This window comes from Musca domestica, unplaced genomic scaffold (assembly GCF_030504385.1).
Source record: "Musca domestica strain aabys unplaced genomic scaffold, Musca_domestica.polishedcontigs.V.1.1 4, whole genome shotgun sequence".
In the NCBI taxonomy this organism is placed as follows: domain Eukaryota; kingdom Metazoa; phylum Arthropoda; class Insecta; order Diptera; family Muscidae; genus Musca; species Musca domestica.
Genome location: NW_026712328.1, coordinates 11,575,181 through 11,599,577, shown reverse-complemented (window position 1 = coordinate 11,599,577; position 24,397 = coordinate 11,575,181). Strand labels below are relative to the sequence as shown.

At 34.7% G+C, this 24,397-nt stretch overlaps 1 protein-coding gene across 1 annotated transcript; it reads left to right on the top strand.

Annotated features, from left to right (window-relative positions):
* Positions 1-105: 105 nt before the first annotated feature.
* LOC131804211 (uncharacterized) lies at positions 106-8,500 on the top strand. Its single transcript, XM_059126724.1, has 2 exons — positions 106-2,062; positions 6,452-8,500. Exons 1-2 carry the CDS (start codon positions 2,037-2,039, stop codon positions 7,953-7,955), a joined length of 1,530 nt encoding a protein of 509 aa, XP_058982707.1. The 5' UTR covers positions 106-2,036; the 3' UTR covers positions 7,956-8,500.
* The last annotated feature ends 15,897 nt before the right edge of the window (positions 8,501-24,397 follow it).

Genomic DNA, 24,397 nt, shown 5'->3' with positions numbered 1-24,397 from the left:
TGAGGTGGACAAAACTGAATACCACACAGTAGGGGATTTTAAACGATGGAAATACAAATTTCAAATTATAGCTTATTTGAATGCTTTTTACAATATCAAAAATTGAGCTGAATTTTCACATGGGACTATTATAGATGTTCTTTATCATATAGGTATTTAACACTCAAATTAAAGCCTATAGCTGAAAAATAAGATCAGGCTATTCAAAATATCTAAAACCGACGGTAATTATAATTTTTGCCATGAATATTAATTTATATTTAGTCATGGAGTCATTACTCATAATCACGTCATTACTTATAATCAAAATTGGAGTAATTATAATGGAGTCATTACTTATAATGAAAATTGTGCCGCCTACATAAGTCAGACCTGTGATTTATTATGCTTTAAAGACTAAAAGTACGGGCCGGCAACGCGGACCGGGCCAGCTAGTATATATATAATAATCAATTGTTGTTTGTTGGTAATGGAATCAGTTGAAAACGGCTGGACCAATTTGCATAATTTTTTATACAAACGTCCGTCATACCCCGAGTTAGGTTTTTACAGAAAAAAATATTGACCACGCCTACTTTTACGCCCACTATCTTGATTTATCTAAAATCTTTATATTTGCCAGATAATGAAGATATCGGTTTGAAAATTATTACACGAGATACTGTTGACTTTCCCTCCAAACTTAGGAATTTATTTGGGCGCTAGGGAACTGACCACGCATACTTCTAATCTATCTATATATATATATATATAAGGCAGTTGTGTTAGTTACTACGCTTGTATCTCAAGAACCGCTGATCTGATTTTAACGATTTACTCAAATTCGGAATTGTCTCTTGGCAGAAAAGAATAAAATCCGAAAAAAATGCGTAAAAATGTGAAATTTTAAAATTTTCATTTTGACTTTTGAAGTGTACAATAGTAATTCGGAATGTACAAGTTAACACACAATATGTTATAAATTCAAAAGATATTTGGCACATGTAAATACAGTTCACACGAAAATATTTCATCAACTCAAAGTTGCACATCCGGTAGTTAACCTGTTAAACCCAAGAGATACTTGGCGCGTGCAGACAGAATTACCACGAATTTCTTTCATTTCATTTCAAACACATTTTCGTTCTATATCAAAAGTGCAATATCTGGCTTGAATTGCAAAAACGTTAACTGCAACGCTTTCGCAACGTTCAATGGAAATTTTATAAATTAAATAAAAGAAAATGAATTTAGTTTCGTAAGCAAAATAATGTAAGCATGTATTGGTATTACAGTAAATCAGGTTCAATGGAAATTTAATAAATTAAATAAATGCAAAAGGAATTTAGTATCGTAAGCAAAATAATGTAAACTTGTATTGGTATTAAAATAAGTCTCTTCCAAATAATAAACAGATAACGAAATCACTCTGTCAGTGAACTTCGTGAATAAACGTCAAGTCGCGGTTTTCGACAAACCAAAATTAAACGTTTGTTTTAATTTAGACAGTGTCCGTGGTACTTTTGACAAGTATCTCGTTTTTTTTTTTGAGACCTTAACTCAGAAAGGTCTAACTGGCGCCCGAGCAAAATTGGGTAATTAAGTCACCCATCGCGCTAATGTAAAGAAGGAGGCCCCCAAGTATCCTTACGGAAAAAAGGACGCGTTTGAACGCAAGCCGCTTTACTAGTGAAAAAAAAGAGACTTACCTCGAAAATTGGGTTACTAAGTCCCCCATCGCGCTAATGTAAAGAAGGAGGCCCCAAAGTATCCTTACGGAAAAAAGGACGCGTTTGAACGCAAGCCGCTTTACTAGTGAGAAAAAAAAAGAGGCTGACCTCGAAAATTAATTGAAATCATAACAAAACAAAAAAAAAAACTACTAAAGTGAACTCTAAAATACTCGATAATACGATACAAAAAGAAAAAAAAAGGAACAACAAAATCTATCTAATCATAACAAAATCTATCTAATCTAAAACAAAAGTGAAAGTGACTTCATCATCTGTAATCCAACCTATACAACGAGGACACCACATCAGGATACACTTACCAAGATGAAGATGACTCTACTTTTTTTATCGTAAGCTACTAAGAAATTATAGATTATATTTTGACAATATATTCCAAATAATTTTAAGTCTAATTATACTGTGTAGCAACCTTTAGAAATTCCTTTTTGGAAAAAATATACTCCTTTGCGAGTTAGAACACAAAAATAAAAAAGATTAACAACGAAATAAATTATTTCTGTCTCTGTGTAGAAATTTAAACCTAATAACTGAAAAAAAATTATCTTTAAAATGGCTAATCCCAACAATTTGATACGTCCACCCATTTTAAATGCCCCCGTTCAAAATCCTCCTATCCCTCCTAGTCCTCCTAACCAACCTGGTAGAAACGAACAAGGACAGATGACCCTAGCGGATCTTCGGACTGTTATCTTACAGGTAATTAACAGCCAGTTATCTGAGATGCTACAGGCGTCGTTAAATCCGAACGCCATTCAGGGAAACGCAGTAGATCAGGCTATCGATGTGGAACATTTAGGCAATTTAGGGGATTTAGATAAAATCCCAGACGTTGTCAAATGCCTCAGGGAATTTTCGGGCAAAGCAGGAGAATTTAATTCCTGGAGGAAAAGTGTTGAGAGAATTTTAAAAATTTACGAAAATCTCAGGGGTACGCCAAAGTACTACGGTATTTTAAATATCATCAGAAATAAAATAGTAGGTAATGCGGACATCGCGTTAGAATCGTATAACACGCCTTTAGATTGGGCCGCAATTTCCAAATGCCTAACATCACACTACGCCGACAAAAGAGATGTGTCGACGTTAGAATATCAAATGACAGGACTAATTCAGGGCAATTCAACTGTGCAGGAATTCTATCAAAATGTGTATTCGCACTTGTCACTGATATTGAACAAATTAGGTGGTTTAGAGGCTGGAAATGAAGCTCTTAATTTACTGACACAGACTTATAGGGGCAAAGCCCTTGACACATTCATTAGAGGCCTCAATGGCGACTTACCTAGACTGCTGGGCATGAGAGAGCCAGTGGATCTACCTCTGGCCCTCCATTTGTGCCTGAAGTTGGAAAACCAAAAAAAAAAAAAAAAAAAAAAACACGGAAATGACAGATACTTTGGAGCATGACAACGTAAATTACGAAAGTCATGATCAAGACCAGGAATTAACCGAGTATTATGACCAGGAACTAGAGAATTTTTATTACGACACTTATCAAGCCGAGGAAGATGACAGAGCCGTTAATGAAGTAGGTGCAGAACTAAGTGACATTCATTTTTTAGAATGAACTCTTCGCTCCCATACTTTGAATGTCGAGCGAAGAGCGGAGAAATCATTAGAATCCTCATTGACACAGGCTCTAGTAAAAATTACATCCAACCCAACTTAGTAAAAATAATAATCCCTAACAAAACTCCATTTTTTACGAAATCTGTGGCGGGTGATGTACAAATCACATCGCACACGTACTTAAACCTTTTCGGCTTGAGCGACAGACTTAAATTTTTCCTAATGCCTAGCCTAAAATCTTTTCATGGCATTCTAGGTAATGATAGTTTGAAGGCATTGGATGCGGTCATTCACACGAACAAGAATTATATGGTTGTCCGTCACCATACTATAATTCAACTTAAACAACACATAAGCCAAAGTGTAAATTCAATAAAGATACAGGATGATCACATGAAGGTCGAACAGAAGGAAATGATTAACTCGTTGGCAAAAAAATTCCCCAAGCTCTTCTCAGAACCGGAAGAAAAGTTAACTTATACTACCAAAGTAATTGGAGAAATCCGTACGTCAACTGATACCCCAGTTTACTCCAAATTTTACCCATACCCGGCTTCGTTAAGGCGTGAGGTTGAGACTCAGGTAGAAAAGTTATTGAACGATGGAATCATACGCCCGTCGAGATCGCCATACAATTCTCCCGTATGGATAGTCGACAAGAAACCGGACTCTCAAGGGAATAAGCAGTTTAGGATGGTGATAGATTATAGAAAATTAAATTCTGTCACAATTTCAGATAGATATCCTATCCCTGAAATATCAGACGTACTAGGGAAATTAGGGAATAGTAAATTCTTTTCAATCCTAGATCTTAAAAGTGGATTCCACCAAATTCCACTAAAGAACTCCGACATAGAAAAAACGGCATTCTCAATTAATAACGGGAAATACGAGTTCACCCGTTTGCCATTTGGATTGAAAAATGCGCCTTCGATATTCCAACGTGCACTGGACGACATTCTCCGCGACCACATAGGCAGGACATGCTACGTATATATCGACGACATAGTCATATTTAGCAAGTCTGAGGAGGATCACATTCGGGATATTCATGACATATTCAAAACGCTAGAAGAGGCTAATATGAAGGTCTAATTGGACAAATGCCATTTTTTCAAGCAGGAAGCAGAATTCCTCGGATTTATAATCTCCGAAGCTGGGATAAAAACAAATCCGAAAAAAGTTGAAACTATTGCAAGTTTCCCACAACCCAGAACTATCAAGGAACTCCGATCGTTTTTAGGTCTTTCAGGCTACTATCGCCGGTTCATAAGGGATTATGCCAAGCTAGCAAAACCCTTAACATTACTCTTGAGAGGAGAAGAAGGTCGCATATCCAAGAGACAGTCGGCAAAAATTTGCGTAGAATTTAACGAGGACGCTGTAAAAGCATTTTCGAAATTAAAAAATTCTTTAATATCATAGGACGTGCTGCTATCCTACCCAAATTACGAAGAACACTTTGAGCTGACAACTGATGCGTCAAATTATGCTCTTGGAGCAGTTCTCTCGCAGGGAGGAAAGCCTATTACCTTCATCTCAAAAACTCTGAATAAGGCCGAGGAACACTACGCGGCAAATGAGAAAGAAATGCTCGCTATCATCTGGGCGCTCAATTGCCTACGAAATTACCTATACGGCGCAGCGAAGGTGAAGATATACACGGACCACCAGCCTCTCACCTATGCTCTTAGTAATAAGAACAATAACAGCAAGATAAAGCGCTGGAAGGCTATATTGGAAGAGTATGATTACGAACTCTTCTATAAACCAGGAAAATGTAACGTAGTGGCAGATGCCCTTTCTAGAGTGCCGGAAGTATCACAAATTAACTCAATGACTGAAATGACGCATAGTGACGACAGTTCATCACACAGGCTTATTTATAGCGTTGAGACACCCATAAACGCATTCAAGAACCAAATAATTTTTAGTCCAAATTCAACCAATCCCTATAAATTCGAAATAGTATTCCCAACCATCCACAGGCACACACTTTCAGAAACAGATTACACCCCCGGACAGCTTGTTTCAACTCTAAAAAAATACCTTAATCCATCCGTAATAAATGGTATTAAAGCCCCCGAATCATTAATGGGAAAAATTCAGGAAATCTTTCCACACCATTTTGCAAACATTCGCATCAGATTTACAAACCTCCAAGTAGAGGATGTCAAAAATGATCACCAACAGGATGAAATAATTATCAGTACTCACAAAAGAGCCCACAGAAATGCTAAAGAGAATAAAATACAAATTCTTGAAAAATTTTTTTTCCCGAGTATGAATAGCAAAATTAACAGAATCGTCAAACAATGTGCGGTATGTAAGGAAAATAAATACGATAGGCATCCATCGAAACCCGAATTGAAAGAAACGCCAATACCCTCACACCCTGGCGAAATTCTTCATATTGACATCTACAGAACTGAAAACCAACTTGTCCTCACAGCATTGGATAAATTTTCAAAGTATGCGCAGTACAGGATTATTAAGTCAAGAGCCGTTGAAGACGTGAAAGAGTCCTTACGAAAACTTGTCTTTTTATTCGGCGTTCCAAAAATTATTGTTTTTGACAATGAAAAATCCTTTAATTCGGCTTCAATTACATTTATGTTACAGGACCAATTGGGAATAGAAATCTACAAAGCTCCACCATATGCGAGTACAGTAAACGGACAAGTCGAACGGTTTCATTCCACCCTAACGGAAATCATGCGCTGTCTTAAAACCGAACGCACATACCCTACCTTTCTAGAATTGCTAGACAGATCAGTTTATGAATATAACTATACCATACACAGCACAACGGGACAGAGACCACTTGAAGTATTTTTCGGACGAAGAGTTAGTACAAACCCCGAGATGTACGAAAAGGCAAGACAAGACAACATTCAAAGATTAAGAGACAAGCAGGCAACTGACCTTAGACTCCACAATGAGAAACGAGAACCAATCAGACAATTCGATCCAGTAGACGTCATTTATGTAAGAATTCACAAGCGTTTAGGAAGCAAACTATCACCCAAATTTAAGAAAGAAATTGTCAAGGAAAATGGTTCCACCACAATTATTACAGAATCAGGAAGAGTAGTCCATAAAAGCAACATAAAAAACTGAATCCATTTTTATATTTCCCTTTGTTACAGAACCTTTTTAACTCTTTTCACCTTTTCGACAACCGAGCTACAAATTTTGAACTACACACTGTCACACCTCGTAACTATTTTTAGTGGACCTGCAAAAATACAGGACGGCACATTTAACATTATCCACATTATAGAAATGGACAGATACAAGAACTTCGTTGACGATGTACAGAAGGAAATCGTACAAACCATCCCTAAATCCAACCCCTTTTTCCCACTCCTAACACACGAAATATCCCAAATTCATGATATCCTAGAAGGCATAGAACCAATGGAACCACCCAGGAAAAAGAGATCCATCAATATATTAGGTACAGCCTGGAAGTACATAGCCGGATCACCAGATCACGATGACTTTGTAACAGTAAAAAATGCATTGGATCAAACTATCCTAAATAATAACCAACAAGTAGTTATAAATGACATCTTTACAGAAAGATTACAAAACCTTACCCAAATTACCAATCACATAACCAAAGCAATTAAAGATAATAAAGATTTTGTAAACGAGGCTGCACTCAGCATGCAAATTAAGCTCAGATTCATAAAAGAAGAATTAACTAACATCAAATTCGCAATCCAATGGGCAAAACAAAATATTATAAATTCGTTTTTGTTAAATAAAAAAGAAATAAAAATAGCACTGGAGAAAATAACAGATGACAATATTTTATTCACATCAATAGAAGAAGCCCTCAAGTTTGCAAACATTAAGGTCCTTTACAATCAAAGAAAAATGTTGTATATCATTGTAATCCCGCTTACTAGCAAAGAACAATTCGATAATGTTATAATTAAACCTGTAAAAAGAAATAATAGAATCATAAGTACCAAGTTTAAAGAAATAATGAAAAATAACCATAAAATATTTGGCATTAAAAGTGAATGTGCAATAATAAATAATGTAAAAATCTGTAAAAGTGACAAATTGGTAAACATATCCAACGATACTTGCATCCCTCCGCTACTTAACGGAATGAATTCATCTTGCCCAATGGCACACGGCTACCATATACCCCAAATAGAAAATATCTCACCCGGTATCATTCTTCTTAACGATTTTATTGGAAAAATAAACAATGATACGGTTAATGGAACATTTTTAATCAAATTCCACAACGCTACATTGCGAATAAACGACAAATATTACAGAAATTTAGAAGCTCCACTTTTGGAAGTTTCTCCACCAACAATTCAACAAACGCCGGTTGAAGATGAATTCATAAGCCTACTATCCTTGGAAATGTTAAACCACTTGCATATTAATAATACCAAGTCCATCCATGAACTCAAGTCAGACTCTGTTGTTACTAAATATACCACGTTCTCTTTATTCACCCTTTTTGCTATTTGCCTTGTTCTAATAAGGCTCTTTACAAAAAAAAGAGAAAAAGTAATTATTCATACAATAGCTCCTACCCATGAATTAATACAAGCCCCAGTTGCTCGAACAAAATTGCACGAGCCGAGGCCACAAAAAATAGACGATCTACCTTACTTCTAACGATTGAGGACAATCGTTTTTAAAGGGGGAGGAGTTAACACACAATATGTTATAAATTCAAAAGATATTTGGCACATGTAAATACAGTTCACACGAAAATATTTCATCAACTCAAAGTTGCACATCCGGTAGTTAACCTGTTAAACCCAAGAGATACTTGGCGCGTGCAGACAGAATTACCACGAATTTCTTTCATTTCATTTCAAACACATTTTCGTTCTATATCAAAAGTGCAATATCTGGCTTGAATTGCAAAAACGTTAACTGCAACGCTTTCGCAACGTTCAATGGAAATTTTATAAATTAAATAAAAGAAAATGAATTTAGTTTCGTAAGCAAAATAATGTAAGCATGTATTGGTATTACAGTAAATCAGGTTCAATGGAAATTTAATAAATTAAATAAATGCAAAAGGAATTTAGTATCGTAAGCAAAATAATGTAAACTTGTATTGGTATTAAAATAAGTCTCTTCCAAATAATAAACAGATAACGAAATCACTCTGTCAGTGAACTTCGTGAATAAACGTCAAGTTGCGGTTTTCGACAAACCAAAATTAAACGTTTGTTTTAAATTAGACAGTGTCCGTGGTACTTTTGACAAGTATCTCGTTTTTTTGAGACCTTAACTCAGAAAGGTCTAACTTACATTTGAAGTGTTTTTTTTTTTTAATTCTAATATGATGTGTAGTCTTTTTGGGTAGTAGAAATCGAAGAAAATTATGGAGTGGCGGAACTGAATAGATGATGTCAAAATAATTTAACGCGGTCAAATCAAAATTGCAAAAAATCAAAAAAGAGCATATTGCACTGCAAAAACTATAAAATAGGGAAAACCTGAGAACATTTTTTTAATGGAATCAAATTTCAAATTAATAGTAAAGACCAAACTTCGTAAGGACCTTTAAATATTGGCTGTAAAGAACCAGCGAACGAGTTGAATATTTTTTCAATTTGTTTTTTAGTTACCATGCTTATAACTCAAGAACGTTTTGACGGATTTTCACAATTCATACAACTTTGGAATGGAATCTTGCAAAAAAAATTGCGTAAAATATGTCAATAAAAATATAAAAGAAAAAATCCTTTTGGTGTGAAATTTTTTCAATTCAAAAACTATATAGAAGTGTACATTTTTTATTGTTTTGAATTCTGAATGAATAATATCAAAAATGAAATAGTACGCAATAAGATGTTAAATGGCGACATTTCATGTCTGAAATTGGCATTTAGCTTTCAACTCCAGGTTCTACATCGTGCTTCAGCTGGAGATGCGAACACATTTAAATAAACAAAAATAACCGTCAAAACGTTATGGGGCTCATTTCAACACGTGGACCTACCTACTTTTATCACATGACAATAATCCGTCCAATGAGAACTCAATATGCAAAATTTATTGGGACTGCAATCAGTGAAATATCGAATATAAAGGGAAAAGAATTTCTATTCTTTCAGAAATTCTTCCTAAACTTTCACGATACCTTAAATCATTTTGAAGTTCATTATATGGGTCATAACCCCCGGATAAGGATACCCGATTTCAAGTATATCTTACATTTTAACCATATTTTCATACTAATTTCGGCAAATGTTGGTAATTTGAAAAAAAAAAAACATCCATGCAAAAACTGATCACGTTTTGTATAACCATCATATGATTTGTTTAATCGTCTTTGAATTATGCTATGATAAAAGATATGGAAAATATGGGGTCTCCAACGCGCAATTTCAATGGCAAATAATTCATATTACTTTAAAAACAATTAAAAAAATTAAGTTCGGCCAGGCAGAATTATTACTATCATCCATCTGAGGGTAAAGGAAACATTTTTATATAAAAGTATCTAAATTCAAGCGTGTTTCACTTTAAACTTCATATACCAGTAAGACTGTTTGGATAATACAGTTAACTTATGATGAAACCATAAAGTGAATGAGGCCGTTATATGGGCCCTACCAAAACGTGAACCTCTGTGGACAATTTTATACTTCAAGGATTGTCATCTATCAAACCTTCTAAAATACCAAATTTGAAACAATTATACGCGTAAATGTGTGGATTATCAACATACCCAATATAGGTAGGTATCGTTATATGTGTTAGACATTATATGGGGACTATACCAAAACGTGAATCGATAGATCATTTTCAATACCAACCATCTTATACAGCTAAATTTTGACGTTTCAGCTAAATTTTGACTTTTCAGCTAAATTTTGACGTTTCAGCTAAATTTTGACTTTTCAGCTAAATTTTGACGCTATACGTCAAATAATGTGGGCTGTATCGTAATTTAAACAAACAGACATACAGACGGACAAATCGACTTAGAGTTTTATGCTGATTATGAATATATATGCATATTTAATGGGGTCTATGACGAACATTTAGTGATGTTACAAATGGAATGAAAAGTTAATATACCCTCCTTTCCAAGGTGGAGGATATAATAGCATTAAAGACTAAAATTACGGGCCGGCAACGCGGACCGGGCCAGCTAGTTTTTATATAAATGTTTCTGGAAACCTAATTGAAAAGATTTTTAAAGAAAAGTAAAAAAAAGGAAAATTTGGTAAGGATCATCGAAATACCGAATATTGGTGGCTACTGTTAATTGGAAACCTTGGACTAATATATACAATGTTCTGACAACCGGAAGTAGAACCCATAATGAACTACAAATACCAAATTTTACAGAAATTCTACAACAAGTGTGGCTTACATCGTCAAAGTACCTAATATCCGAAGGTATCGTTATATGGACGCTGAAAACGTGGACTTATGTAAACAATATTCTGTCACCAGAGCGAAAACACATTACGAATTGCAAATACCACATTTAGGAAATATTTGTTAGAAAATGTGTCTTATATCGTCAAAGTGCCGAATATCCAAAGGTTCCGTCATATGGGGGCTATAGGAAAACGTGGACCTACATATATAGTGTATTTCACAATATAACTATTGTGCCAAATTATAATGATCTACATCAATTAATGTGAACTGCTGCGGCTGCAACTAAATAAACTCTGAAGCGAGGAGTTTTGCTTTATCGTGCTAGTAAAAAACATATACGTTTATTTCTATAAGAAAAAACACTATTACATACATACGATAATCATAACAAATAACGGACTTACCGCAGTTTTTGCATTCCCTCACTTGACGGCAAGCAGACAAACCATAATTCCATCGATAGAAATGATCATAAAATGTAAATGAAGGACAAAGAGGAATGCAAACCCCAGGCTTACAAGTGTCATTCACAATGATCGATTACTGTCGATAGATACAGTAAATAAACGACGATCAGCTGGAACACAATTGGATATTCAGCGACATTTCCTCCTCCGTGGAGTGACCAGTTCCACCCTCATTTAGGTCCAGGACTACCATCCTTGAGACAGCCCTTCGCCACTCACCAGTGGAAGTCTTGACATCAACGTTAAGTACGACTCCATCGCTACGTGTGACCAAACCTCTCCGCTATTGATTTCGTGAAACATTAGGATCACATACGAACACAACATCTCATTCCTTTATAGGTTTCATGTACTCACACCACTTGACTTTTCTGGTCAGAGTCGACGAATATTTAAGCACCCAACGTTTACAAAATCTGTCTATTAAACTTCTACAACTCGCCACTGTATTCTCAGGTGGGATAGCTTTTCACTGCTGAAAGGAGTCTCTGGAATTTTCGAATAACTTATTACAAAGTGATTCGAAGTAAATGGCTCATCTTCATCTGGACTCACAGGCACATGATTTAAGTGCCTAGAATTAACAATATGTTACGCTTCAATCAGGAGAGATGGCAGGATATGCTCTTTGGGAGATATTTCCTAGATCGAGTGATGCAGTACTTTCTTAATATTTCGACATGTAAGACAACAAGATGCAACACTTTTCAAAAGACGCCTTAAATGCGGAATCCAAAACTTCTTTCTGATCTAACAGACAGTTGCTTCATGATTCTGATGTTTCATTTCTCGAGTTTAGTCTTCAGACAATATAATACGGCCAGTTTTATCAATATACGGCGTTAAACTTGCCAATGTACAGTAATTTGGAACTGTTGGCAAAAGGTCATCTCAGCTATTTCTAAATCTCGGGCAGTCAGACCATGTCGAACATTTTCACTAATATTTTCTCGGCATATGTTTATAAATCGAAAGACTTGAGAGTTATCACTCTTTTCTGTCGGCAATATAACGAAAAGCGTTCATATTTTACAAAATCATTTTTAATGATTAAGAGCGTAATTCTTGGGCGAATTAACTATGGATCTGCCTCCTCAGCCACAGGAGTAGCGGAGCTGTAACTTGGCCATTCATTTTCTTGAAGCTTCGGGAATTCCGGACTACCTACTCTCCGAGATGATAGGAAAAATCTATTTTACTGCAACAGTGTAACATACGACTTATAATTTCTGTGTCTACTAGAAATCCATTTTAGAAATTATTTTAGACGAAGATTTGCCATCTAGAGCCAGGGTGAAGTTTATACCCTCTTAGTTCAAAACTTCCATTTTTGTGTATTTCTCAAACCTGTTTCGAAATTTCAATAGCATTTTCAATCGAACCAAAGCTCTTGATGAACTCGTGCATATAGCGATGTCAATAAATCACTGCTATGGCTCTGGGATGATTATCAACATGTTCTCTGGCATTGGTCCTCATAACGTGTAAGGCAGAACACGGCGAGCAGGCGGCTCCAAAGGTGATTACCAACTCTCCATTAAAATCTTTGAGATATTCTGTTGCTCGCCTGTATTTTAATTTGATGAAACATTTCGCGAATGTCTGCGCTGACAGCAATTTCTCTACTTTGGCGGCAGCTTGAAAACTAATATTAACTTTTCATTTTCAATTAGACTTTAAGCTTATATCCTCCGGCATAACTTTCCGAACGTAATTATTTTTGATGTAATATTTTATTATTTCTCTGTAGGCTGAAATTTTCGTCCTGTTCCTTTTAGAATGGCTATCTGACATCTACTCGATCGGATTTTCACGATAGGCCTGCTTGGAACCGGTTTCCAATTCGTTTTGTCGATTCATGAAGAATTCACTTTGCTCTTATAGCAGCATCAGATTCCACTGAAGGGGCGCCTGTTACACCTATATTTCAATATTAACATAATCTTGAATCAATTTATGAATTTCATGTTCTACCTCAATATGGCTGAAAAGGCACGATTTCAATGAGGAATAAAGTGATTTGCATGGTCTAAATTCCACCCAATCTAATTTGGTATATGGTCCAGGCGTATTTGAAAAATCGAGGTTAGATGGTAGCCCTAGATGGGCATGGTCCAGTCCAATTAACAACTTCGACACTATATTGTTGTACGGTGCGGTGAAGTACCCATACTAACTGTTATTTCCTCTTTACTCAAGGTCTTTAAGACACTGCATAAAAGTTTTGAGGTTGATGATTCTTCTTCTTCTCGGCTCCGAATATGAATATTTAACTGATTATTTTTTCCTCGTACACCAATCTTATCTGCAATTTCTTTGTCCAGCATTATTATAGAAGATTCATCGTCGAATAAGACAAAAATGCCCGTTTGAATGACAAGCTTTATGTGGGGGCTATACCATAACCCACTGGACCTTCAAATAAGAAATTTTAAAAAATTCCGTTGAATAATGTCGCTAATATCATCAACATTCCGAAAAAACGTAGGTACCGTTATATGTGTGCATAGACAGTTTTCTGTCATAGGTTGAAGTATCCATTACGCACTTCAAATACGAATTCCGGTGAATGACGTCGCTAAAATCATCAACATACCGTATATCGTGGGGTATCGTTATATGATGGCTATACCAAGACGTGAACTGCATGCACAATTTTTTGTCAGAGGATGTAGTACCCATTACGAAAAATAAATACGAAATTTGAAACAATTTCGGTCTATAACCATAAAATATAGGGGCTATACGAAGACGTAAACCTGCATAAGTAATATTTTGCCATAAGTTGTAGTAGCCACTAAGATCTTCCAATACGAAAGTTGAAGCAATTCCGACCAATAATATCGCTAAAATCATAAAAATACAGAATATTGGGAGGTACCGTTATATGTGGGCGATACTAAACGTTGACCGACATGACCCATTTACGAACTTAACTTGTCTACTGGCAAAGTAGATATGTGTGTAAAATTCTAGCCTTCTATCTCAATTCGTTCAAAAGATAGCGTGATCGCAATAGACAGACGAACAAACAGACCGATGGACGTAGCTAAATCGTCTTACAATTTTACTCTGATCAAGAATATATATACTTTGTTGGGTCTGACATGAGTATTTCGAAGAGTTACAAACCGATTGACAAAGAGGTCAGCTGAAAATGTTTACCTTCGGTTGGCCACCCGAACTCAAGCGCCGGCCATGGTGATGGTGTGGGCCGCCATAACGGCCGATGGTAGCTCTCCGCTCGTATTAATCGACCGTGGCATCAGAATAAATGCCGAATATTATCGCAAAAATATTCTGGAGGGTGTATTAAAGCCTTGGGCACGCAAGCAATTTGGCCGCAGACCTTGGACATTCCAACAGGACTCAGCACCATCGCACTCAGCACGCGCCACCCAAGAATGGTTACAAAATGAGGTTCCTCGTTTCATTTCCAGCGCACAATGACCACGAAAATCTCCGGATACCAATCCGTTGGACTAAAGTGTCTGAAGTATTTTGGAAAGCAAGGTTGACAATAAAAAATACCAACGTATCAATCACCTCAAGAAATCGCTTCGACAGGAATGGGCCAAAATACCGCAGAGCAACATTCCGTCAGCGTGTGACGTTTCATTGGCCGTTTAATGTCATAATTCGTGCCAAAGGTGACCAATTCGAACAAATCTAAACTTATTCTAAAATTTGATGCTATTTTGGACTTTTTTGGCTTTCATTCAACAAAATTAAAAAAATGTAAAAATTATGGCGTTTGACTTTGTAGCGGTTTTTTAATCTCACCCTGTATATGGTAAATTACAGAAAATGCAGAGATGGATATGTTTATTTGAAATGACTTTACCTTATTAATTTTACCATGAAACTTGTTAAGTACAGAATGGAAATGCGAATTAATGCGAAACAAAACTTTAGAGCATTTACAAAAGATTGTCTTCAAATTGCAAAAAATTATGTTCTAACCGACAAAGAGTAGAAACAGGCTTAAGAAATTGTCTCGGTATGGTATATTTGATTTAGATTCTGTAAGTTTGGAGGTTATACTTATTTTACAAAGAATTTAGAAAATTATTATTAATATCTAGATAACTCTATATTAAAAGGTCTCTGACTTATATTGCCCATACGGAAAGTTTAGCCAGAACCAAATACCGATGAATTGGTGAACATGTATCATTGACTTTGGTGGAGTCTTAACAACATTTTGTTTCTATATTGTCGATAATGTTAACAAGTAATACCCAACAGGTGAAGAAAACTTTAATAATAAAAGTATTCGAATTCAGTATTCAAACGAGCTTCACTTTAAACTGCAAATCCCAGCGAACTCCATTGGAGTGTTTGTTAAAAACTTCAAATATTATATATTATTCTGTTACAGGAGTATATATTGATGATTTCAAGTACTACATGTGATACAATTATATTGAATACCGAATATCGGGAGGTACGTTATATGACAGCTATAGGAAAACGTTTACCTATATAATCAATTGTTTGTCAAAGTAGTTGGTATCATCTACAATCAAATTGGAAATACTTCCGTTGGAAAATATGGGTTAAATCTTCAAAATACTGAATACCTTGAGGTAACTATAGGAAAACATGGATATATAAAGACAATGTTTGCCAAAGGTGGTAGGATCTATTACGAACTCCTAATACCGAATATGAAATTTGGCTTAAATCGACAAAATACCGAATATTGGGAGGTTCCGCTATATGAGGACTATACGAAAAGGTATACCTACCTTTCCCTTATTTGGTCCTCGATATTGTAAGCCATCAGTAAGTGCTCGTGCCAAAATTCATCCACGTTCAATCTCTAAAGCATAATAAACCACAGATCTCATTAATGACAATTTGACAAGTATCTGAAAATTTTTATTTTAAGTAATGACTCTATAGTAATTTCTAAATATAAATAAATACTCATAGCAAAAATTATAATACATGTTCACCTCTATAAAATCGGCTTAATTTTTGGTATTCTTACGATAAGAGCTTAGCAACATTTTCCATCCAAATGATATGTAATTTGGACTTTTTTAACGTTTAGAATACCGTGCTGCTTGGTATTTAGTTTTGTCCACCTCTTAATTGAGGGCAGAGTGTTTTCATAATGGTGAAAGATAATTACTCTTTTACACCCATTACCGTTAGATGGGAATTCATTTTTTTGTCATTCAAATTGTGCGTTGGAGACCCCATAAAGTCCATATTTTTCAACATAGTATAGTTCAATGACGATTCAACAAATCTTGGGTCCCCTGCTAATTTCTAATATTCGTATTTTTTCATTTTTCTGCCACAATTTCCGACTGAATGAGTCCCAGTTTGACATTTCGGAGTTTATGTCATATAGACTTTGCTCCAACTTTGTAAATCCTATTATTTGCATCAGTGCTAGGTCAGGTGCGAATATATATATATATATATATATATATATATATATATATATATATATATATATATATATATATATATATATATACTAGCTGGCCCGGTCCGCGTTGTCGGCCCGTAGTTTTAGTCTTTAATGCAAATTTTGCATAGCATAATATTTCACAAATCTAGCTCATAAAGGTGAACAAATCTATATATATCAAAATCAATTGTTGTTTGTTGGTAACGGAATCAGTTGGAAACGGCTGGACCGATTTGCATAATTTTTTGTACAAACGTTCGTCATACCCCGAGTTAGGTTTTTAAAGAAAAAAATATTGACCACGCCTCCTTTTACGTCCACTATTACGATTTATCTAAAATCTTTATATTTGCCAAAATAGTGAAGATATCGGTTTGAGAATTATTACACGAGATGCTGTTGGCTTTCCATCCAACCCTAAGTACTTATTTAGGGGCTGAGGAACGCGCCCACTTTTAAATCTATCTATCAATATGTAAAAGAAAGTTGTGTTAGTTACTACTCTTATAACATAAAGACAGCCGGTCTGATTTTAACGATTTAGACAAATTCGGAATTGCCTCTTGGCAGAAAAGAATAAAATCCAAAAAAAAAATCGCGTAAAAATGTGAAATTTGAATATTTTCATTTTGACATTTAAAATGTACAATAGTAATGTTTTATATTGCATATTTTTTCCATTTTGACTTACTATTTTCGAATGTACATTTGTAGAGTTTTTTTTTTTTTTGGAATTCTAATACGATGTGTAGGTTTTTATACCCTACAACACTATGTGTTGGGGGTATTATAAGTTTGATTGGGCCAGAATTTATGTAACACCTCGAAATATTGGTTTCCCATATAGGAAAGTATATATGGATCTTCCTAGGCTCGCCGAGCTGAGTCGATCTAGCTATGTATGTCCGTCCGTCCGTCTGTCCGTCTGTCCATGTTAATTTGTAATCACTCTACAGGTCGCAATTATGGCCCGATCTTCACGAAATTTAAAATGTAGGTGGGGTTAATGTCAGAATAGAACCCTATTTCTTTTGGAGATGATCGCCAAATGTTTAGGGGCTGAAATGGACCAAATACTGAAAAAATGTCGTATTTTGCAGTAGCTATACAGGTCGCAATTATAGACCAATCGACGCGGAACTTCGCATGTAGCTAGAGTTTAGGACGGGGAAGAAGCCTACCAATTTGGATGGTCATCGGATAATAATTAGCGGCTAAAATAGACTATATCTTTTTGTTGAAAAAATTCAAAATTTTTCATTAAACCGCCAATATTTTAAATCCCGGCGAAATTACAAAGCCATGACAAGGTTACTTCTGATCTTTACATTGATGTTAAGATCCAACAAATCGAATATATAGCAAAATATGTGCGATATATATGTCTATTAAGGAAGATATGCTTGAAAGATCTATTTTATGTCGAGAACGGCTGAACTGATTTCGACAGTTCTCAATTATTCAGAATGGCCTCTTGGCAGGAAAGAAAAAACGTCTAAACAAATCGCATAAAAACATCTCTCTAAAGATGAAAATATTGATTTTTTAAAATTTTCTCATATTTTTTCAATTTTGTCATATTTTTGGCATATTTTCATTTTGAATTAAACATTTGGTAATATTTCTACAGCTAACAAAACTAAGTAGTTAGGATATCATATACAGATCGCATTTATGGCCCGATCCTTACGAAATTTTGCATGGGGATAAGATGAGGGTCAGAATAGAAGCCTACTCTTTTTGGAGATGATCGCCATATATTTAGGGGTTGAAATGGACCAAAAAACTGCAAAATTGTCAGCAGTTCGTAATTATCGCCCGATCCTCACGCACATTTGAATGGGGGTTACCGGACATTGCAAAAGCCAAGCAATTTTGGATGACCATCCAAAAATATTCAATGTGTAAAATAGTTTGCCAACTTTTGTCGACAAAATACGAAAATGTCCATTATTGTGACTTCTTGGAGAATTCACAAATACAGGAAAGACGCACTTCTGACTATTTCGATAACGCTGATTTGAAGATTTTAGTTAAATGTCTGTATCTCATATAGAAGCGTTTCAGTCAAAAACCAATAATAAATGTTAATCTTTTGCCACTTCTGAGAGATTATGGGTCTTTGGGAAATATTGGTTCCAGATCTAGGAAGACCATTTACGTGCAACATCTACCAATAAATTGGAAATGAGCTTAAACTAAGTTACTTTTATTCGAAAATTAGAGAATGAAACCTGATGGTTTTCTTTTATTATTTGTCACAATATCTTGTGGAATTCTTTCGAGTATCTCGCCTATATAAACTGTATCGTTTATTGTAGTGTTGTAGGGTATTCAACGGTCGGCCCGCTCGACTGTAGAATTTGCTTACTTGTTTTTTATATGAAAATTCTAAAATCGGGAAAAATCTACAATTTTTCAATGGAATCGAATTTCAAAATAATAGTACATTCTACCGACAAACTTCGCAATCACCCTTAAAAATTTGCCGCAAAAAAAATCAGCGAAACAGTTGAAGATTCTTTTTCTTTTTTCTATATTGAAGTGTACATTTTTTATTGGTTTGAATTCTGAATGAATAATATTAAAAATGAAATGAGGGCGCAATACGATGTTAAATGCTTTCTACTCCAGGACCTACATCGTGCTTCAGCTGGAAGATGCGAACACATTTAAACAAACAAAAATGACCGAAGGAGCGTTATGGGGTTAATTTCAAAAAGTGGACCTGCTTCTTTCGTATGACAATAAATTGTCAAATGAGAACACAAAATGCAAAATACATTGGGACTGCAATCAGTCAAATACCGACTATAAAGAACGCAAAATAGAAATTCTACCTAAACATTCAAGATACCTTTAATCGCTTTGCCAGGTCATGATATGGATCATAACCCCCGATAACGGAACAACCCGATTTCAAGTATATTCTACATTTTAACCATTTTTTTTCGTATTTTCGTACTAATTTTAGCTTATGTTGATAATTTAAGAAGAAACCATCTTTGCAAAAAAATTATCACGTTTTAGTATCACCATCATATGATTTAAGGTATTTTCGGGGTCTTGGTCACTTTTTTCATTTTTTGGCCCTTATTTGACATCTTTGTTTCTAAGGGGGAAGAAAACCTCTTCTTATAAAATTTTTATTTTTCGGAATAGTGCGCATCTTAGTATTGAGGCTACCTGGGGTAGAAAATCATCTTACAGATAATTATCCTCATAGGAATTTATTTAAGTATAGTCCCCACATTAGTATACCCCCAAGTCCACTTTCCCAACCAATGTGTGGTCAGAAAAGAAAAGTTGGTATTCTATTGAATTTGTAACCCCCAAGAGAATATTGGTTGGGAACGTAGATTTGGGATGTACGTCTATATGAAATAAACTCCGAAATATCAATCTGGGACTCATTCAGTCGGAAATTGTGACAGAAACATGAAAAAAATACGAAATTATAAAGTAACTTTATTGGATCTCCACCGCACAATTTAAATGACAAACAATTAATGCCCATCTTACGGTAATCGGAGCAAAAGAGTAATTCTTTTGGCTATTCCGACAACATTCTGCCTTCAAGTATGGGTGGACAAAACTGAATACCACACAGTAGGGGATTTTAAACGATGGAAATACAAATTTCAAATTATAGCTTATTTGAATGCTTTTTACAATATCAAAAATTGAGCTGAATTTTCACATGGGACTATTATAGATGTTCTTTATCATATAGGTATTTAACACTCAAATTAAAGCCTATAGCTGAAAAATAAGATCAGGCTATTCAAAATATCTAAAACCGACGGTAATTATAATTTTTTTTGAATATTAATTTATACTTAATCATGGAGTCATTACTCATAATCAAGTCATTACTTATAATCAAAATTGGAGTAATTATAATGGCGTCATTACTTATAATAAAAATTGTGCCGCGTACATAAGTCAGATCTGTGATTTAAGCTATCATCGATGTATTAAAAAAAGTAATATCGTTTACCACACGATAAATACACGGCAATTGGCTGAAACATTTATATTAAAACCATTGTGTTTTTCTTACATTCTTTTATTTAACACCCTATACCTTTGGACGGCCACACGTACGTATTAATGCACAATTCCGTGCTAAGGGATTCGATGTGATATTAACATTATCTTTATTCATATCACACATAAGGAATTAGTTCAATATTTGGAAGAAATAATATTTTTTTAATTACAAACAAGTAAAAACGTTAAGTTGGGGCCGTACTTTTAATACCCCCTTCCATTAGTGAGCTGAGGAAAACTTTATATATTAAAGTTTCTTCATTCAATATTTTATTTAATTGAAATCGGTCGCTAAATTCATCAAAATACCGAATATCGGGAGTTATCGTTATATAGAGCTATACCAAAACGTGGACCTACATGACCCATTTTCAATACCAAAAGTCCTGCAGACATTATATACATTTGGGTAAAATTTTATTAACCTACTACATTTCGTTGGAAAGATAGTGATTTCCACAGTGATATATATCTTCTTCTATATATATAAAAATCAATTGTTGTTTGTTGGTAACGGAATCAGTTGAAAACGGCTGGACCGATTTGCATAATTTTTTGTACAAACGTTTGTCATACCCCGAGTTAGGTTTTTAAAGAAAAAAAATATTAATCACGCCTCCTTTTACTCCCACTATTACGATTTATCTAAAATATTTATATTTGCCAAAATAGTGAAGATATCGGTTTGAGAATTATTACACGAGATGCTGTTTGCTTTCCATCCAACCCTAAGTACTTATTTAGGGGCTGAGGAACGCGCCTACTTTTAAATCTATCTCTCTATATGTAAAAGAAAGTTGTGTTAGTTACTACTCTTATAAGATAAAGACCGCCGGTCTGATTTTAACGATTTAGACAAATTCGGAATTGCCTCTTGGCAGAAAAGAATAAAATCCAAAAAAATCGCGTAAAAATGTGAAATTTGAACATTTTCATTTTGACTTTTAAAATGTACAATAGTAATGTTTTATATTGCATACTAGCTGGCCCGGTCCGCGTTGCCGGCCCGTACTTTTAGTCTTTAAAGCATAATAAATCACAGGTCTGACTTATGTAGGCGGCACAATTTTCATTATAAGTAATGACTCCATTATAATTACTCCAATTTTGATTATAAGTAATGACGTGATTATGAGTAATGACTCCATGACTAAATATAAATTAATATTCATGGCAAAAGTTATAATTACCGTCGGTTTAGATATTTTGAATAGCCTGATCTTATTTTTCAGCTATAGGCTTTAATTTGAGTGTTAAATACCTATATGATAAAGAACATCTATAATAGTCCCATGTGAAAATTCAGCTCAATTTTTGATATTGTAAAAAACATTCAAATAAGCTATAATTTGAAATTTGTATTTCCATCGTTTAAAATCCCCTACTGTGTGGTATTCAGTTTTGTCCACCTCATACTTGAAGGCAGAATGTTGTCGGAATAGCCAAAAGAATTACTCTTTTGCTCCGATTACCGTAAGATGGGCATTAATTGTTTGTCATTTAAATTGTGCGGTGGAGATCCAATAAAGTTACTTTATAATTTCGTATTTTTTTCATGTTTCTGCCACAATTTCCGACTGAATGAGTCCCAGAATGACATTTCGGAGTTTATTTCATATAGACGTACATCTCAAATCTACGTTCCCAACCAATATTTTATTGGGGGTTACAAATTCAATAGAATACCAAATTTTATTTTCTGACCACACATTGGTTGGGAAAGTGGACTTGAGGGTATACTAATGTGGGGACTATACTTAAATAAATTTCTATGAGGATAATTATCTGTAAGATGATTTTCTACCCCAGGGTTTTTTACCCAGGTAGCCTCAAGACTAAGATGCGCACTATTCCGAAAAATAAAAATTTTATAAGAAGAGGTTTTCTTCCCCCTTAGAAACAAAGATGTCAAATAAGAGCCAAAAAATGAAAAAAGTGGCCAAGACCCCGAAAATACCTTAAATCATATGATGGTGATACCAAAACTTGATATTTTTTTGCAAAGATGGTTTCTTCTTAAATTATCAACATGAGCTAAAATTAGCACGAAAAATATGGTTAAAATGTAGAATATACTTGAAATCGGGTTGTTCCGTTATCAGGGGTTATGACCCATATCATGACCTGCCAAAGCGATTAAAGGTATCTAGAATGTTTAGGTAGAATTTCTATTTTGCGTTCTTTTATAGTCGGTATTTGACTGATTGCAGTCCCAATGTATTTTGCATTTTGTGTTCTCATTTGACAATTTATTGTCATATGAAAGAAGCAGGTCCACTTTTTGAAATTAACCCCATAACGCTTCTTCGGTCATTTTTGTTTGTTTTAATGTGTTCGCATCTTCCAGCTGAAGCACGATGTAGGTCCTGGAGTAGAAAGCATTTAACATCGTATTGCGCCCTCATTTCATTTTTAATATTATTCATTCAGAATTCAAACCAATAAAAAATGTACACTTCAATATAGAAAAAAGAAAAAGAATCTTCAACTGGTTCGCTGATTTTTTTTGCGGCAATTTTTTAAAGGTCCTTATGAAGTTTGTCGGTAGAATGCACTATTATTTTGAAATTCGATTCCATTGAAAAATTGTCGATTTTCCCGATTTTAGAATTTTCATATAAAGCGACAACGGATTAAATTGTTATTTATAGATTTTATGTATTTATTGGGTATTACGAACAAATACATAAAATCTATAAATAACAGTTTTATAACCTACACATCATATTAGAATTAAAAAAAAAAACACTACAAATGTACATTCGAAAATAGAAGGTCAAAATGGAAAAAATATGCAATATAAAACATTACTATTGTACATTTTAAAAGTCAAAATGAAAATGTTCAAATTTCACATAATTTACTGCACAGAAAGAGAAATGATGATCGTATTTTGTTCAAACTTTGCATATCCTAATATTAGCATCAATGCTAGGTCAGGTGCGAAAATGGACAATATCGGTCCACTCCATCCAGTACCTCCCCGACAAACGGTCAAAATTTTGAATAATTACAACTCATATAAATATTTTTATCAACCCAAGGTCTAGTGTTAAGATGGAATATATCGGTCCACTCCTTCTGGTAACTCCTCTACAAAAGGTCGAAATTTTCAAAAAAATATTTTTTGCACAGAAAGAGATGGGATAAATTGATTTTGCTCTAACTTTGCAAATCCTAATATTTGCGGTAGTGCTACGTCAGGTGCGAATATGGGCAATATCGGTCCACTCCATCAAGTATCTCCCCCACAAACGGTCAAAATTTTGAATAATTACAACTCTTATAAAGTGTGATGTAAGAGTCCGATTGACTTCAAATTTCACACATCCCAATAATTTTAATAACCCAACGTCTGGTGCCAAAATGGAACACATTGGTCCACTCCTTCTGGTACCTCCCCCACAAAAGGTCGAAACTTTCAATAAAATATATTTTTTGCACAGATAGAGAAACAATAATCCGATTTTGCTCCATCTTGGCAAATCCCTATATTTGCGTCAGTGCTAGGTCAAGTGTGAAAATGGACATTATCGGTCCGCTTCATCAAGTACCTCCCCCACAAATGGTAAAAATTTTGAATAATTACAACTCTCATAAAATGTAATGCAAGAGTCCGATTGTCTTCAAATTTCACACATCCAAATATTTATTTTAACCCAAGGCCTGGTGTTGAGATGGAATATATCGGCCCACTCCTTCTGATACCTCCCCCACAAATGTCGAAATTTTGAATATCTATTAAGCTCATAAAA

Excerpts from the sequence above, each read along its gene's own strand:
- LOC131804211 (XM_059126724.1), top strand. The coding sequence starts at position 2,037 with ATGAAGATGACTCTACTTTTTTTATC. Across the intron at positions 2,063-6,451 it reads ATGACTCTACTTTTTTTATC|AACCTTTTTAACTCTTTTCA; the intron begins GTAAGCTACTAA and ends CCTTTGTTACAG.